This window comes from Sphaeramia orbicularis, chromosome 21 (genome assembly GCF_902148855.1).
Source record: "Sphaeramia orbicularis chromosome 21, fSphaOr1.1, whole genome shotgun sequence".
NCBI classification, from domain to species: domain Eukaryota; kingdom Metazoa; phylum Chordata; class Actinopteri; order Kurtiformes; family Apogonidae; genus Sphaeramia; species Sphaeramia orbicularis.
In genome coordinates, this window is record NC_043977.1 from 13,923,908 (window position 1) to 13,942,604 (window position 18,697).

Consider the following 18,697-nt stretch of genomic DNA (forward strand, 5'->3'; position numbering starts at 1 on the left):
CTAAAATATTTACTCTAATTACACCCTTTCATTCCTCTCCATCATTATTTTATTTCATACACATCAGATCGATACAGTGCAGTTTAGTGTCTGTGTTACCTTTACTTCAGATCTTACACAGACATGAATGAAATATGTTTATCAATAACACACTTACGGACAGATTTAATCATTTTTCTGAATTCAAGATAGCATCGATTACATAAAAACCTAAAACGGCAAAAGAAAGAAGGGCGTGAAGAGGGGAAAAAAAAAAAGAAAAAAAGTGGGAAACAAACCAAATGGAGAAAGAGAAAAGTTGACTTTCATTTTTTTTCATCACAGAGGTGTTTTGGGGCGAAGGGACCTCAAGCTGGGGCATTAAATGCTTTCTCACCTCCAGCTGTGCGTTATATGGCACACAGTCAAATTGGCACTCCGCTATGAAAATGCCAATATAGGGCACTGCTTTATGTTCAGAACCTGGTGTGTGTTTTTCATTCAAATAGTGTGAAAGAGTGAGGACGTAAAAAAGGAAAGTGTTAACGTGAGAATGGGAAAAGACCAGGGTGGGTAGAAGAACAAACCAAAAACCTTTGAAGTAAACGCAGACTGATGTTGGCGTTTTTCACTGCAGTTGTTGCTTTTATTAAAAATGGAGTTTGTTTTACACTATATGGTGTCTATATGTGTAGTACGGTGTTTAACCTATAAAGATCCAAATATCAACCATGTACCAAAACTATCTACTGAGGTAAACTGTTTAACCCAGTGGTTCTTAAGCTTGTTGGCGGTACTGAACCCCACCAGTTTCATATGCGCATTCACCGAACCCTTCTTTATTAAAAAATACAATATGATTTTTTTCAAATTCAAGACACAGGTATATGTTTTACTGGTGCACAAAATGAACCGTGCATTAACATCACTGTGTTTTAAAGAACAAAACCAATACAGTGCATGAACTCACAACAAATTACATACCTTTTCACAAAGACATGACCTTTTTAATACAACCACACTGAAATGGTTTTAATTTTTGTATTCCAATAATGAACTTATTGTATTTATGCTATTTATCATTTTCAACATTTTAACACACACCCATCACCTAATTTCCATCAGGCTACAATAATAATGAATATTTACTGCAAATCATTGTGACTTCTGCTGTTGTGTACATGTATGTGTAGGCCGTCAGGTCAACCCGGTTTTCGTTTCATCTCGCTCCGAACTTTCCTAACCATGCAATTTTGACATAAAAAAAAAAAAAAAAGATAATTGCATGTAGTGTATCAAAAAAAAAAGTTCTCGTTATACTCCTTCAGTATTTTTGTGATCGTTGTTTTATTACGGCACTAGCTCAGCTTCAGCGTAATACGATTTCTCCATCCACGACGGTGCATCGGTTGTCACATGATTGTAACTGACCAGTGTGGTGACCGAAAAATGTAAACAAACGCTACACATGGCTGCCTCCGTGGTTAACAGGAAGTAGCAAAAGTCATAACAACAATGTGGAAAATACTCAAATAATTCATCGTCAGACGAGTGGAAGAGATTATAAACACTTACGGATGTGTTGGAGTGCTATAAGTAACAACAATACACCACGTATATTGGATGTCAATCAGAGAAAGAGTCTCCGAAGCCGTTTGGTGACATACACGGACCTAGCCCGACACACACACCCGACGAATGAGTCGAGTGTGTGTCTTGACCTCCGCCGAACCCCTGAGACTGACTCACCGAACCCCTAGGGTTCGATCAAACCCAGGTTAAGAACCACAGGTTTAACCCTTTCGTGCATAGTGGTCACTACAGCGACTAGAGCAGTGGTTCTTAACCTGGGTTCGATCGAACCCTAGGGGTTCGGTGAGTCAGTCTCAGGGGTTCGGCGGAGGTCAAGACACACACTCGACTCATTAGTCGGGTGTGTGTGTTGGGCTAGGTCCGTGTATGTAAACCAACGGCTTCGGAGACTCTTTCCCTGATTGACATCCAATATACATGGTGTATTGTTGTTGCTTATAGCACTACAACACATCCAGAAGTGTTTATAATCTCTTCCACTCGTCTGACGATGAATTATTTTCCACATCGTTGTTATGACTTTTGCTACTTCCTGTTAACCACGGAGGCAGCCATGTGTAGCGTTTGTTTACATTTTCGGTCACCGCACTGGTCAGTTACAATCATGTGACGACCGACGCACCGTCGCAGATGGAGAAAGAGAGTGGCACTTGCCAAGGTGAAGCCACGCATTTCTGAACTGGTCTCTCAAAGGCAACAGCAGAAGTCACACTGATTTACAGTAAATATTCATTATTATTGTAGCCTGATGGAAAATGGGTGATGGGTGTGTGTTAAAATGTTAAAAATGATAAATAGCATAAATACAATAAGTTCATTATTGGAATACATAAGGTTAAAAATTAAAACCATTTCAGTGTGGTTGTATTAAAAAAGGTCATGTCTTTGTGAAAAGGTATGTAATTTGTTGTGAGTTCAGGCACTGTATTGGTTTTGTTCTTTAAAACACAGTGATGTTAATGCACGGTTCATTTTGTGCACCAGTAAAACATATACCTGTGTCTTGAATTTGAAAAAATCATATTTTATTTTTTAATAAAGAAGGGTTCGGTGAATGCGCATGTGAAACTGGTGGGGTTCAGTACCTCCAACAAGGTTAAGAACCACTGGACTAGAGCCAGGACTTTTTTAGAAGCACCCCCAGTGGCCATCAGTGGCATTACAACTTTAAGACCCTTTGACTTGGCCTCGGTTTTGAGCCACTTCCTGACCACTTGACATAAATGAATCCCCAAATGGCTCTGCATCAGCATCAAGGTGGCAAGATTCAAGATCATTTTAGAATGCAAAGTGGTGTGTCAGGCATTTTCACCCACAAAAATCTCATTTCTATTACAGTTGCAGAAAAAAATTATTAGACCACCCCTTGTTTTCTTATTTTCTTGTTCATTTTAATGCCTGGTACAACTAAAGGTACATTTGTTTGGACAAATATAATGATAACAACAAAAATAGCTCATAAGAGTTAAATTTCAGAGCTGATATCTAGACATTTTCTATGTTTTCTTGATAATAACCACAATCACTTCAGTTCTTACATTGAGTTTTAGTAACTTTGACTGTAAAAATAATGCATTTGTGTGATCTGTGTAACCTGCCTTGTGAACGATCCTTACTGCTTTCTTTTGTAGAATGATTAGTGGATGGATTGTACTGTTGTAGTTATTGCCCCAAACCTCTGCACAGTAACTTATATATGGAAGAACTATGGAACAGTAGAGAATGCGGAGTGATTTGTGATCCAAAACCTGTTTTGCTTTTTTAAATACTGCTATGCTTCTTGATAATTTGGACCAAATATATCTTATATGTGGCTTCCAGCTGATCTGCTCATCTGTTGTCACCCCTAAGAATTTGATTTCTTCGACTCTATTGATGTTTACCCCATCTAGTTGAATCTGTATTGCTTTATCATTTCTGCAATTTCCAAACATGATTATTTTTGTTTTACCCAAATTTAGTGCTAGTTTATTAATATCAAACCACATCAATATCTATGTCATTGTACTAACAAAAACAGTGCTTTTAGGCATTCCATGTTTTCTTTTCTGTCTGTTTTAGTCACATGACACACACAGGAGTTAGTACTTGATTGCATAACCATTGTTTTTGATGACTTTTGATGGTCTAATAATTTTTTCCATAACCAGAATTTTAGTCCCATTCCAGTGCACAGCTCAATAACATGTTTTGAGTGTAGCATCACTTTAAAGTTTTTCTGTGTTGATTCTTACCTGCCCCCACAACTTTATCAATGGCGATACATGAGGCATCCAGCTCCTTTGCAAACTCATGGACAGCCTGACTGGGATCCTCATATGTGTGTGGGTCTACGTAGGTCCTGATACCAGGTAGACGCACTGCAACAACAGAGAGAATGCTTCAAAAGTTAATAAGAACTAAAAACTCTCAGCTGTAGCCTCCAACAATAATCAGTGCAGAGCAATGCAAGAGAACGAATTATTTGAGTAAATTCAGAGAAAAGGTGTCTCTAGGGCTAATTCAAAACACTATGCAACTGAAATAATATAGGCAACAACATAAAGATGCATGACATAATAAATCTTAATTAACAAGTAGTAAAGTTTTACTTTGTAACGATGCTGTGTGGAAATTTATGCGTTGCATCTGACCCATCCTAGCTATTCATGGAGTAAAGCGCAACCACTGGGGAGTTCTGGGATCAATGCCTGGGGCAAGGTTAAAGGTGGCAGTATTCCTAATAAATTACAGTGTGTGTGAATAAAAAAGAAGCAACATAAGGTCAGTCACCTGGTTATAAATAAAAAAGTACTTTTTTAGTCCTCTGCTCTTGTGCTCCTGGTGCTTTTGACATTTAATATATAAAGTTTCAGGTTAAGATTAAGTAGTGTGAGAGAGATGTTTTCATCTGTGATCTGAAATCTACCCGTGGAAAACACTTTCCACTTGAGCAAAACGCACAATGAAAAATTGTTAAAGCTTAAGGCTCGGTACTCGCCTTAGCCGTCTGGGAGAGGACTCAGACCCCGTCGCTGTTAAAGCCTCCAGGATTGGTTTGCAAATGGGCCGAGAAACCTCGTTCTTAACATGGTCTTGGTCTGATTACTGTCTTCTCATATGACCAAATGAACCAAAGCAAAGGGAAAACCACTTCATCCTTGGATGTAACTGCTATAATATGACAGCCACTGATTAAGACGTGTTAAAATGCCCTAAGAAAGTCACAGCTAGTAACTACCTAGCTTCCTATAATCCAGCTGCCCAGTTGTATTTTATGTTTTTTTACATGGGGAGTAGTAAAGTGGAAAGAAGATGGATCAAACAAGGCCCGTGGAAACACAGACCGGTACTTACAGTGACCATTGCCAAAGTGCAGCCTTTTCTCATCAGGATGTTTGGATTTGCTGTGGCAACAAAACCTGCCAATCCAAACAGAAAAGGGTCAGAAGTAGTGCCACATATTCCAATACGACTTCACCCTTTGGCCCGGGATGGAGGCAAGAGCTACGACTGTGTGTGTGTGTGTGTGTGTGTGTGTGTGTGTGTAATCCCAGTTCTTATAAGCCAAGAGAGGATCAGTAAGTCTTATAATGAGCCATGGATTTATACTCGCTCTGAACAGCCCTGACTGCCAACTTCAGCCACACACAGGAATGCAACCACATATACATACACAGTCCCACACACACACACCTAAATACAGCCCTGACGTTACCTTTTACAGTAATAACAGATGGGACATATCTGGGTGCAACGTGGAAATTCAAAGTAAATGATCACTGTTTAAATCAATCATCAGACAAGACATTAAGTAGAAGGAATGTATGGTTGGAAGAGAAAGTATTGAAACTGATTGTACAACATAATAATTGGGGGGACAGACCTGCCAATCAGGACGTAGAGCAGCACCGTGAGCAGGATGATGGCCACGGCTGAGGAAATGGCGATCAGAACAACTTGGCTGTTCTCGCCGGAAATAGAGAAAGCAGCTGTAAAACAAAAGAGCAACAGGTTTTTTGGTTTAAAATAATAAATAAATAAAAAACATGAGTCAAAACTCTAAATAACATACAAACTTTTACGGTTTTTAACCCTTTCATGCATACCGGTCACTACAGTGGACAGCTATTCTACAGCTTTTCTCTTCTATATTCATGGATTTTGTTGTTTTCGTTGTTTTGTTTTTTTTTCCACACATATCTTTATTAAAGTTTTAAGACACGACATATCTTTACTGAAATGAATTGGTAACATTATGTAGATCTCTTCTGAGCATAAACCCCCAGAATCACAAGCCCTCCCCATAACTTTCACACAATTTATCAGTAAATACATGTTTCTGTACGTCAAAAATTAAACGTGTGGTGTCCAGCTTAGTGGACATTTTTGCAACTTCATGAAAAATGGGTCCATAAGAATTCTTTTTTTTTCATTATTATTATTTTTTTGTATTTTTTGTATTTTTTAAATTATTTTTATTTATTTATTTATTTATTTTTTAATTTTTCAGAAGAAAATTTTCAATCGCGTTGTTTTTTTTATGCCTGAAGAAGAATAAAAACACTCAGGAAAAAAATTTGATTAAGGTTCTCATAATTCGTGCATGAAAGGGTTAATATATGCATGATCTTTTTTTTTTTTGTTTTAAGTTTTCAGAGATATTCAAGTTAATTACTTCAATATTAAATATGGTTTTACTGTTTTAAGTTTTGCACTACCTTTTTGGTAAAATATAATCAGGAAGTGTTGACAAAAGGTAAATAGGAAGTGGAATGTTTCCTGCAGGTGATACAGATGCCTGCATCTCTGTTCACTAATGCTGAGCACAGTCTCTAAGCTGTAATATGTGTTATGATAATTCTTAGTCATTACCTTATTACCCCGTCCCCCAGAGGAGAGGCAAGGGGTATTGTTCAATTTGTTTGTTTGTTTGTTTCGTTATTAACACTTTAGCAGCAAAAATATTGTTTGACTTCATACCAAATTGGGTCAATAGTTTGCCAGTAACCTAGAATAGGTGTCATTACATTTTGGGAAAAGTAGGTAAAAGTTATAATGTTTAATGAATTTTTAAAATCATTTTTTCCCTATTTACTTGTAATGGGCAAAATTTCAAATTGCTACAAAAATAATAATTTTGACTCAATTTATTTCAAACATTGCAGAGATATAGAGAATAATTTTATCTGCAAAATATTTAAGTGATAGCTCATTTTTGAAATTTTTTGCTACATTTTTATTAAATCTTTTTCTTCTCCCATTTACTTATAATGGGCGAAATTTCAAATGTCTATAAAAAAACATCCATGTTGTTTTAATTTACTTCAGACTTGGCACAAATATTGGGTTGATTGATGGCAAAATAAGCTACGATATGTGCGAGGGGCTGGGTTTGTTGTGCTTAGCTAGTTTCTTCTGTGTAAAATGTTTGATTCTTCCGTTTAGTTTAGTTCAGTTTATTACAGACACAAGCATAACACAAACCATAGGGGAAAAAATAGAATAATAGAAAAAAGGAACAACTGTTGTGCCTGAAAGGAAGTAGGAAGAAGCAGGTATTTCAGCATTAGCGTAAAATTGCTACCATTAGCGTGTTAGCCACTAGTTTAGCTCGTCAGCATTAGCAAATTAGCTTGTCAGTTCTCTGGATGTTTCATAAATAACGATCGAGATTGTGTTTTCTCGGTAAATAGCTCATTTAGCTATTTAGCTCACATTTCGTAGGTGTAATTTTGTGTATTCTTTGTGCTATTTCACGCCTTTATTTCAGTTTTCACCAAGAACTAGTCTGAGGTCTTTTCAATGGAAGAGTCAATTACCTGAATTAGCCATGGCCAAAAACGCAGTAAGGACAGAATATACAGTATACAAGACACTGTTTATTAGTAGAATTTTAAAAGTAAAGTACTATACTGTGTAACTGAGCTGAACTTACAGTCTAGTTTAGTCAGTTTAGTTTAGCTTAGTTTAGTTTTTTTCAGACACAAACATAATACAAAACATAGGGGGGGAAATAGAATAATAGAAGAAAGGAACAACTGTTGTGTCTGAAAGGAAGTAGGAAGAAGCAGGTATTTCAGCATTAGCATACAATTGCTAACATTAGCACGCTAGCCACTAGTTTAGCTCGTTAGCATTAGCATATTAGCATGTCAGTTCTCTGGATGTTTCATATATAACGATCAAGATAGATTTTTTTGGGTAAATACTCATCTTAACATTTCTTAGGTGCAATTAAGTGTATTGTTGGTGCTATTTTATGCCTTTATTTCAATTTTCACCAGTAACTAGTCTGAGATCTTTTCAATGGAAGAGTCAATTACCTGAATTAGGCATGGCCAAAAACGCAGTAAGGACAGAATATACAGTATACAAGACACTGTTTATTAGTAGAATTTTAAAAGTAAAGTACTATACTGTGTAACTGAGCTGAACTTACAGTCGGGGCTAGTTCTTCAGTTTCGTTTAGTTTAGCTTAGTTTAGTTTTTTTCAGACACAAACATAATTCAAAGCATAGGGGAAAAAATAGAATAATAAAAAAAGGAACAACTGTTGTGCCTGAAAGGGAGTAGGAAGAAGCAGGTATTTCAGCATTAGCATACAATTGCTAACATTAGCACGCTAGCCACTAGTTTAGCTCGTTAGCATTAGCATATTAGCATGTCAGAACTCTGGATGTTTCATAAATAACGATCAAGATTGTGTTTTTTGGGTAAATAGCTTATCTTAACATTTCTTAGGTGTAATTTTGTGTATTGTTGGTGCTATTTTACGCCTTTATTTTAGTTTTCAACAATAAATACTTTGAGGTCTCATCAGTGGAAGAGTCCATTACCTGAATTAGCCATGTCTAAAAATGCATTAAGGATAGAATATACAGTACACAAAACACTGTTTATTAGTAGAATTTTCCTCAGTGTAAAATGACAGATTCTTCAGTTTAGTTTAGTTTACTTTCATTTAGTTTAGTTTAGTTTTTTTCAGACACAAACATAATACAAAACATAGGGGGAAAAAATAGAATAATAGAAGAAAGGAACAACTGTTCTGCCTGAAAGGAAGTAGGAAGAAGCTATTATTTCAGCGTTAGCATACAATTGCTAATATTAGCACATTAGCTGCTAGTTTAGCTTGTTAGCATTAGCATATTAGCATGTCAGTTCTGTGGATGTTTCATATATAACGATCAAGATTGTATTTTTTGGGTAAATAGCTCATCTTAACATTTCTTAGGTGTAATTTTGTGTATTGTTGGTGGTATTTTACGTCTTTATTTCAGTTTTCAACAATAAATACTCTGAGGTCTCATCAGTGGAAGAGTCCATTACCTGAATTAGCCATGTCCAAAAACGAAGTAAGGATAGAATATACAGTATACAAGACACTGTTTATTAGTAGAATTTTCCTCTTTGTAAAATGACAGATTCTTCAGTTTAGTTTAGTTTAGTTTCATTTAGTTTAGCTTAGCTTAGTTTTTTTTCAAACACAAACATAATACAAAATAGAATAATAGAAGAAAGGAACAACTGTTGTGCCTGAAAGGAAGTAGGAAGAAGCAGGTATTTCAGCATTAGCATACAATTGCTAACATTAGCACGCTAGCCACTAGTTTAGCTCGTTAGCATTAGCATATTAGCATGTCAGTTCTCTGGATGTTTCATATATAACGATTAAGATTGATTTTTTTGGGTAAATAGCTCATTTTAACATTTCTTAGGTGTAATTTTGTGTATTGTTGGTTGTATTTTACGCCTTTATTTCAGTTTTCAACAATAAATACTCTGAGATTAGAACAATAGATACTCTGAGACTCTGAATTAACCATGTCCAAAAACACAGTAAGGACAGAAAATACAGTATACAAGACCCTGTTTATTAGTAGAATTTTAAAAGTAAAGTACTATACTGTGTAACTGAGCTGAACTTACAGTCGGGGCTGGTCTCGAACTGAAAACTGGGGCTGCTGGCTCCATATCCTGCAGCTGTGCGAGCTCTGATCTGCAGCAGGTAGGCAGTGTCCGGCTTCAGTCCATTCAGAGTCACATTGCAACCTCGAGCGCGAAGGATAGTGTAACTGGTCTCCTGCTCCTCCTGTGGACACGGCAGACCAGGGGACGACACACAGCATTCGTGAGATAACATTCAGTAGTCCTGTGTTTAGTCAGAACTGGGGATTTTAATTCAGGAACATGGAAAACATCATGTTCATTTACAGATGGAATACACACTCTCTCTCACACACACACACACAAACATGCACAAATAATCCAGACAGTTTGGCATCTTTACTAATCTGATGAATTATGCCCTTTATGTTTTACGACTTCTCTCCTACTGATCTCCAATGATAAAACAACAGGAGGGTCTGCAGTCGGGACACATTGTTTCCAGATGTGGAGGAAAGGAAAAAAAACGGTGGAGAAAAGATGAGAAGGCAGGATATGGATGAAGAGGAGAAAGGATAAAAAGTCTTATGAAGTAGGAAATTACTGCTGTTGTGTGCTTTCCCAGCATGCAATAATGTACAGTATTCAGTAAGACTGAAAGCTATAAACTCAAAGAATAAACATCGACTGGTGGTGTTAGAAATGTGAAAAGCTCATAGAAATACAAAGAAAGCAAAGTGATTATACACTGTAAACCCGGACTTTGTATTTACTAAAATACTTTAACCCTTTCATGCATAGTGGTCACTACAGTGGACATACATATATATATATATATATATATATATATATATATATATATATATATATATATATATGATAAATCGAGATAAAATTTCTAACAATTAACCGTAAAAGAAGTATTTGTTCTGTAAGTTTAACAAGACTTGTTTGTTAATTGGCAAATATCTTGTGTAATTACGGGAGGTTTCACAACAAAAATGTTGAATAAATGTATTTTTGTGAATGTATAACATGTATAAGCACTGATAAACTGTCCAAATACAGTTTTTATCAGTGGATTGTATGACTCACTCTCATTGAAAATTATTCATACACATACATATATATATATATATATATATATATATATATATATATATATATATATAGGTAATTTGATTGTTTTAGTACATGTAAATATTCTTTAGTAAACATTAAAAAGTTAAAAAAACAACAAAAAAAACCAAAATCTCATCTAAAGTTAAGGCAAAAAACTGTATTTTAATTATGGAAAATTACCGTATTTTTATGAGATGGTTATGTTCCGTTATTTTACAATATTTTTTCGGCACCCCTGCTGCCAGAATAATACCGTTTTTTTACTGTTTTTTTTACAGTGTATATTTATGCATATTAATTAACATAATATGTAACCATACAATGTATTCTAGGTGAGAATATAGTTGGCAGAAAATATGTACTGAATTGAATTTATCTGGGGTGGGAGCTGCTGAATTCATCCATATCGCAGACGGGCAATTGCATTATTACTGACACAGTTACATGCGATGGAATGGTTAAATGGGGGGAAAACAGGACCAACAACCTATTAGATATGACTTCAACAGTCCTGAAAATGAGCGACATATTTTGCAGCGGAGCCAAGCTCATAAAAAAAAATCATCCGGAGCCCGACCACGTCCTGGCATAGTCAAATTCTAATTTTATAGACTGAGTTATTAACAGGAACTCACTGGTACAGGCAACAGAACAAACACGTATGGACACACACACAGTCGCACATACACACACACACATACAAAAAACACTGTCCAAAAGAAACCTCACACCCATTAATGGGGTGGATCAGAGTTTTATGGTGCACTAAGCTTTTTTAACTGGTATGTGTGCGAGGAGGTAACTGATACAGCAGACCTGCACTGGGACAACACCACTATAAATCCACTCCCAGCTTGTCACTGTTCAGTACTCTGGACAGCATGTGATCCCTGAGAATCCCATGCAGGTGTGTGTATATATACACACCTACTGTACATATATATATGTACATACGTCACAGTGTTGCTGTAATGACCGGTGCTGTAAATCATCCGTTCCGTACTTAAAGTCTGGCAGATTAATAATACTGGTCAACAACAAATTTATTGTTTAAGTTTTTTGAGCTGATTTAGGATAATTTTGGTGTGCTGAATCCAAAAATCACATTCATTTTGCTCAGTCAGGTCAACTTTCTGAACTATGCTACATATTGGCTTTTTAACATTTTTGCTTACATTTATGGGCATTTTCACATCATATGATACAAAATTCTTTCATATTTCTTGCAATAAACAAGTTCTGAAGATTTTACTTTTGCCAATTTATATTTAATGTTTTTTTTAATATTACAGGTGAATGAAATGGCTTCGACTAGAAGATCTTGCGAAAATAAACCTGACATATTCTGCTACATCTGCGGTGAATACACCATTGTACCTAACAGGTACAATGGGGAAATGATTTTTTTTCTCTTAAAACCTATTTTGGGTGAGAACTATATAAAAAAATCAACTGATAAAGTCACAAAAATGTAATCAATTTTGTGAGAAGATCAAATTTTTCAAAATCAAATTAGCAAAAAAAACCTGACCTGATTGAGAAAAACAGATGTCATTTTTGGATTTAGCGGTGCAAAATGGTCCTAATTCAGTTGAAAAAACCTAGACAACTTGCAAAAAACATTTTTTTTGTAACCCAGTGTAGTACTTATGAAGTGACGACTCAATCAGGAGCTGCATTTTTTAACCCATAAAGAGCCAAATATCCACCGGCAACCAAAAGCATCTACTGATTTAAAATGTTTAATAACTCTGAATCCACTCATCCTCAGGTGTCAAACGTAAGGCCTGGGGGCCAAAACCGGCCCGCCAACGGTTCCAATCCGGTCCGTGGGATGACTTTGCAAAGTGCAGAAGATATTAACGGTCAAGGGCATCGAACTCGAAAATAACAGCATAATAACCTAGAAATAATGACTCCAGATGTTCTTCTTGGTTTAATGTGAAAAAAACAATCTGACATTATGCCTGATTTATTGCAAAGAACATTAAACTCTGATATCCGTTAATAATAAAACGTAAATAACCTGAACAAATACGAACAACCTGAAATGTCTAAAGAAAAATAAGTGTAATTTTAACAATATTGTGCCTGTTTTTTTTCTTGGTCGATCTGATCTGTAATGCACATGTATAAATGATAAGTTTCCTAAGTGATAAATCACTTAGGAAAGGTAAAATAGAGTAATAAAGTAAATTTAGGAACTGCCACAAAAGTAACGCTGGATTTTTATGGGTTACATTTTCTCTATTTTTGATATAATAACCCTCAAATGTAATATTAGCATGATGATTAAAGTACATGATCTGTAAATTAAATATTGGAAAATACCAGATTTTTGCTGAAAAAATGGAAAATACAGAGGATACTACATGGCAAATGGTGATAAATCACTTAGGAAAGGTAAAATAGAGTAAAAAAAAAAAAAAAAAAAAAATTAGGAACTGCCACAAAAGTAACGCTGGATCTTTATGGGTTAAATTTTCTGTATTTTGATATAATAACCCTCAAATGTAATATCAGCATGATGATTAAAGTACATGATCTGTAAAATAAATAAAGGAAAATACCACATTTTTTCTGAAAAAATGGAAATTACAAAGAATAATATATGACAAATGGTGATAAATCACTTAGGAAAGGTAAAATAAAGTAAAAATAAATCAATTTAGGAACTGCCACAAAAGTAGCACTGGGTCTTTATGGGTTAAGGTGGACAGATATTACGAGAAAAATGATTCCTAAATATGTTGTCATATCCTCTTTTTCTTTGCGTGTGTGTGTGTGTGTGCATTCTGACAAACCAAGCTTTCCGTAGTTATAGTTTAACAGCCCTGCGTCCTGCCTTGACAATCTAAACAAAGCTGTAGTAAATTACAGCTTGTATAACTCGCACACAGATACAAACACACGCAGATCCCAAAAACATGAGCTGTACTGCAGAAACCTTGTAAATAGTGTTCCTTCCTTCCATCTGAGCCTAAATAAACAGCCAAAATTAAAGTCGATTTGAAGCTCTTTCCCCGGTCCCCTAGATTATACAGATAAAACAGGCAAAAATAATCAACAAAGTGTATTCCCACAAATGGTATTTTCACAATGTCGTCTTGGAAATGACTTACTGGCATTGGTATAGTGACTTTAGTTGGTTCAAGTGACAGGTCGGCCACAGAATGACCCTGGGATTCCCAACGTTCAGACACCTCTCTTCTTCTAGGATGCTTCTGGGAATTCCCAAGTATGTTCAAAAATTCCCAACTAATTTCTGTTGATAGTCGGTATAATATATGAACCCTGCACTTTTAACCTTTGCTTTCACGAAGCTGCGCTGCTGGTAAGGGTAAAATTCAATTAGATTTTATAAGAAATTTCCACAAATTAAATCATTTTCCAGGCAGTTTGAGGATACAGGACATGCTCAGGTGGAGGCTCTTGGATTAAACATTTCTGAATGAACTGAACATAGGAGTGCACTGAAAAAAACAAAAACAAAGAACAAATGGATCATATGGGTCAACCTACAGTAGCGGAAAAAATTATTAGACCACCCTTGTTTTCTTTATTTTAATGCCTGGTACAACTAAAGGTACATTTGTTTGGACAAATATAATGATAACAACAAAAATAGCTCACAAGAGTTGGATTTCAGAGCTGATATCTACACATTTTCCATGTTTTCTTGATAATAACCACAATCACTTCAGTTCTTACATCAATATCTATGGCATTGTACTGACAAAAACAGTGCTTTTAGGCATTCCATGTTTTCTTTTCTGTCTGTTTTAGTCACATGATACACACAGGAGTTAGTATTTGATTGTATAACCATTGTTTTTGGTGACTTTTCATGGTCTAATAATTTTTTCCACGACTGTATATATGGGTGCTTGTTGAGCCGCATTATGTAATAAATTCCCATTATGTAATAAAAGTTCAAAATGTAATAAGAATGTCACGCCATCTTGTAATAAAGCCGCATTATGTAATAAACTGACGCATTTTGTAATAAACTACCTCAATGCATTATGTAGTAAATTTTTTTCACATTATGTAGTCAGTTATTAGAATTTGACAAATGTATTACAAAATGCACTTGACACATTTTTATTTTCAGGAAAATGTAATAACATGGTTCATTTCCAAGATCATAAGATACTGTATCAGACACAACTGACACAGCGATATAATAACAATGTGCTAAATTAATCTTTAAACTGTGTGGTTAAAGTTCTGATTCCATTACCTGTAGCTCCTGTGACTAATTTCTTCTAAATTGCTCTGAAATTATATTAATTTGGATTGTTATTACATAATGAACCATGTTATTACATTTTTTTTTAAATAAAAATGTGTCAAGTGCATTTTGTAATGCATTTCTCAAATTGTAATAACTTAATACATAATGTGAAAAAATGTACTATATAATGCGTTGACGTAGTTTATTACAAAATGCGTCAGTTTATTACATAATGCGGCTTTATTACAAGATGACGTGACATTCTTATTGCATTTTGAACTGTTATTACATAATGGGAATTTATTACATAATGCGGCTCAACAGCCCTGCTTGTTAACATTAAGCAACATTGTATGATTGTTATGTACTAAGTAAAAACTCCAATAATAACTTGAATTATAAACAAAAAAAAAGAAAGAAAGTTGATTTGTTTGATTGAAGGACAGGACACTTTTGACTGGGGGGGGGGGGGCGGGGGGGCTGGCTTGTCTTAGACACAAGCTGGGTGGGGGCTCCAGGGAAAACAAACAAACAAACAAAACATTAGGAACCACTGTCTTATCCTCCCTGAACCATTAACCATTGTTTTCGATGACTTTTGATGGTCTAATAATTTTTTCCATAATTGTACTTGCATGGATCGGACTTTTCCAGCATGGAGTTTGAATATATCATGACAAACATCCACCTAACCCTATAACGCAGAATGTATCATATTTGATACATGAGTTTTGAAGCCCTCTACATGATCAGTGTGATATTTTTTTGTCTTGAAAAACCTGATGTATACAATTAGATACATGCAATACACAGGTAATCCACCAGGGGGGAGGCATTTGTTCACCAGAGGCCTTTCCAGTGACACTACAAGACTGTTATTAACCCTTTCATGCACAGTGGTCAATACAGTGGACAGCTATTCTATAGATTTTTCTCTCGTATATTCATGGATTTTGTTGTTTTAGTTCCATATCAACCGACACAGTGGACGCTTATGCATCATCCCATACACTGACATTCCTGTAACTTTCCTGTTCTTTTATCTAAATCGATTACTAATTGTTATTAGACTGTAATTAACAGAGTTTTGGGGGTTTTTTTTTAAACAAAAAAGTTTTTTTTTATTTGCATATTATCTGAGTGAGTAAAAACTAGTATTATAGTATGTTAAAATGTGAGAAAACATCAGATTAGCAGCATTAACCTCCTGAGACCCAGGAAAATGAAAATTTTTAGCTTTTTTCCATTAAGCAATTGTCTTGATTGGAAACTGCATAATGGAAACATTTTTTTTGTTTGTTTGTTTTTCAGATACATTTTAAAAAATGATTTGTATTTATTTATTTATCTATTTAATGGAATGTTCTTTGCAACAGACAGCAAGTAAAACTGTCATACTTTTGTCCCCTACAGAGGACAAAAATGCATTGCTGGGTCTCAGGAGGTTAAAAATGTTTTTATTTCAAAGTTTTCACACAGCATGTCAGTAAATGCATGTTTCTGAGCTTCTAAAATTAAACGCATGGTGTTCAGCTGAGTGGACATTTTTGTAACTCCATGAAAAATAGGTTCATTAAAAAAAAAAAAAATCACATTGTTTTTTTCATGCCTAAAGAGGAATAAAAACACTCAAGAAAAAAATCTTGATTCAGGTTCTCATAATTCATGCATGAAAGGGTTAATGAGGAAGGAGGCAGAACTTTGCTAATTTTGAAAAGGAATCACCAATTTGTTAGACATGTTTGTGTTATATTATGTTTTTGTTTGTTCGAAAACAATAATATGATATCGTAATAATAAAATATGATACAAAATTGAAAATCATTCATTGAAATTGATATTTGAAAAAAAAAAAAAAAAAAAAAAAAAAAATTGGTTGTTCTGAAGGACCAATAAAGGCTCCAGTTTCAAAGATCTAGAATTTTCTGTCAGTGGTTGAATGGTTCAGGCTTTACAGGGTTAAAGTAACAAACTTACAGTTACAGTTGGTCTGTATACGTCCTGTATACGAAGGGGGTCTGAAGTCATAATAAATTGCGACTGGATTACTTGACTGTCTACACTGTGTATGTCTTTGTTTCTTCGTGGTATAAATAAAGACAGAAGCAAAACCATGGAAAACCATAAAGTTTGGCAGATGTTCCAAATCTTAAAATCTGTCCGCTAAAAGCTTTCTCTTTTAATCTCTTTCCGTCTTTTTGTGAGATCTCTTTCACCATCTTGTTTATGCGTATGGCTTTAAGAGTTTCTTTCTGTCTCATAAGTGAGTAATGCTGTGGTCTCAGTGTGGGGAATTTCCTCCAACTTTTGTCCTCCTAAGGCCTTGATCCTCGCATGCCAGAGGCCCTTAGCATCCCTCAGCCTGCCACACCAAGAGTCCTCTACCCTGGGTTGTAAGGGGGTCTCTGGTTGTCCCGGTTCACCCTTCTGCATTGAGGGGTCTTTTGTCTGGGGTTTTAAATCCTCGGGTATGTATGGCTACTGTGGAGAATCCTCTGGGAACTTGGTTTTGTGTGTGTTTGCGCATCTATCCCTGTGTGTCTTCAGTAATTCCTGAGAGACCATGTGATTAACAGGGATAAGTGCAAGGGCCCGGCATTTTTTTGTCGCACAATTACTCGCTTAACCCATAAAGACTCAGAGCTACTTTTGTGGCAGTTCCCAAACGAATTTCTCTCTATTTTTAACCTCAGCATTTATTATGATGATATTATGGTGGGTATTTTCCCTTTTTTAACCCATAAAGATCCAAACATCCACCTTTAATCAAAATTATCTACTGATGTAAACTGATAAATCTCTAATTCTATCAATATGTGTAAATAATTAGTGTAAAATACAGTTTGTCGTCTTTTCATGGTCATCAGATATGACCCATTTGGACGTTCAGAGGCTCTGTAGTTACCGTGGAAACACCATCATCTTCTACAACATTGATTCACCAGTAAAACCGTGGAGTTGGATCAATGACAGTGGATGGACACACTTGGTTTATGTTCAGTTAATGATATCTTTGCTGAAAAATCAGTTTTTTCTTCAGTTTTCTCTGTTTTGGATATAATAACCCTCAACTTTAATCTGAGTTTTTATGAACATCTACATAATTAGTACATTAATTATAAGAAAATACTTGACTTTCACTTAGAAATGAAAAATACAGAGCACAGTATAAGAGTACACGTGATAAATCGCTTAAAAAAGGTTAAAAAAGACAGAAAAATTATTTTAGGAACTGGTTCTCCAAAGTTTTACAGTGGAGTACCCCCTGAAATATACTTTTTTTTAATTCCAAGTACCCCCAACTCTCGCCTGTTGACCCACTAATCCTATCAATCCATGTAAATAACTGGTGTAAAATACAGTTTGTCGTCTTTTCGTGGTCATCAGATATGACCCATTTGGACGTTCAGAGGCTCTGTAGTTACCGTGGAAACACCATCATCTTCTACAACATTGATTCACCAGTAAAACTTATGTAATTTGATAAGTAACAGTGGATGGAGACACTTGTTTTATGTTCAGTTAATGATAATTTTGCAGAAGAAAAATCATATTTTTCTTCAGTTTTCTCTGTTTTGGATATAAAAACCCTCAACTTTAATCTGAGTTTTTATGAACATCTACATAATCAGTACGTTAATTATAAGAAAATACTTGATGTTCACTTACAGAGCACAGTATTAAGTGTAAACGTGATAAATCACTTAAAAAATGTTAACAATAGAGAAAAAGCATTTTAGGAACTGCCATAAAACAGTGGTTTTCAAACTTTTTACAGTGGAGTACCCCCTGAAATATACTTTTTTTTAAATTCCAAGTACCCCCAACTCTCGCCTGTTGATCCACTAATTCTTTCAATCCATGTAAATAACTGGTGTAAAATACAGTTTGTCGTCT

The 18,697-nt window shown here is 35.3% G+C and overlaps 1 protein-coding gene across 3 annotated transcripts in view; it reads right to left on the reverse strand.

The window, feature by feature from the left end:
- epha3 (eph receptor A3) overlaps nt 1-18,697 on the reverse strand; it is a 333,749-nt gene that overhangs the window by 79,373 nt on the left and 235,679 nt on the right. For all 3 annotated transcript variants that reach the window (XM_030125112.1, XM_030125114.1, XM_030125113.1), the window contains 4 exons: nt 9,484-9,646; nt 5,438-5,543; nt 4,909-4,973; nt 3,807-3,932 (listed from right to left, as the gene is read on the reverse strand). In XM_030125112.1, the coding sequence (XP_029980972.1) occupies nt 3,807-3,932; nt 4,909-4,973; nt 5,438-5,543; nt 9,484-9,646 (460 nt within the window). The remainder of the gene's footprint in view (nt 1-3,806; nt 3,933-4,908; nt 4,974-5,437; nt 5,544-9,483; nt 9,647-18,697) is intronic.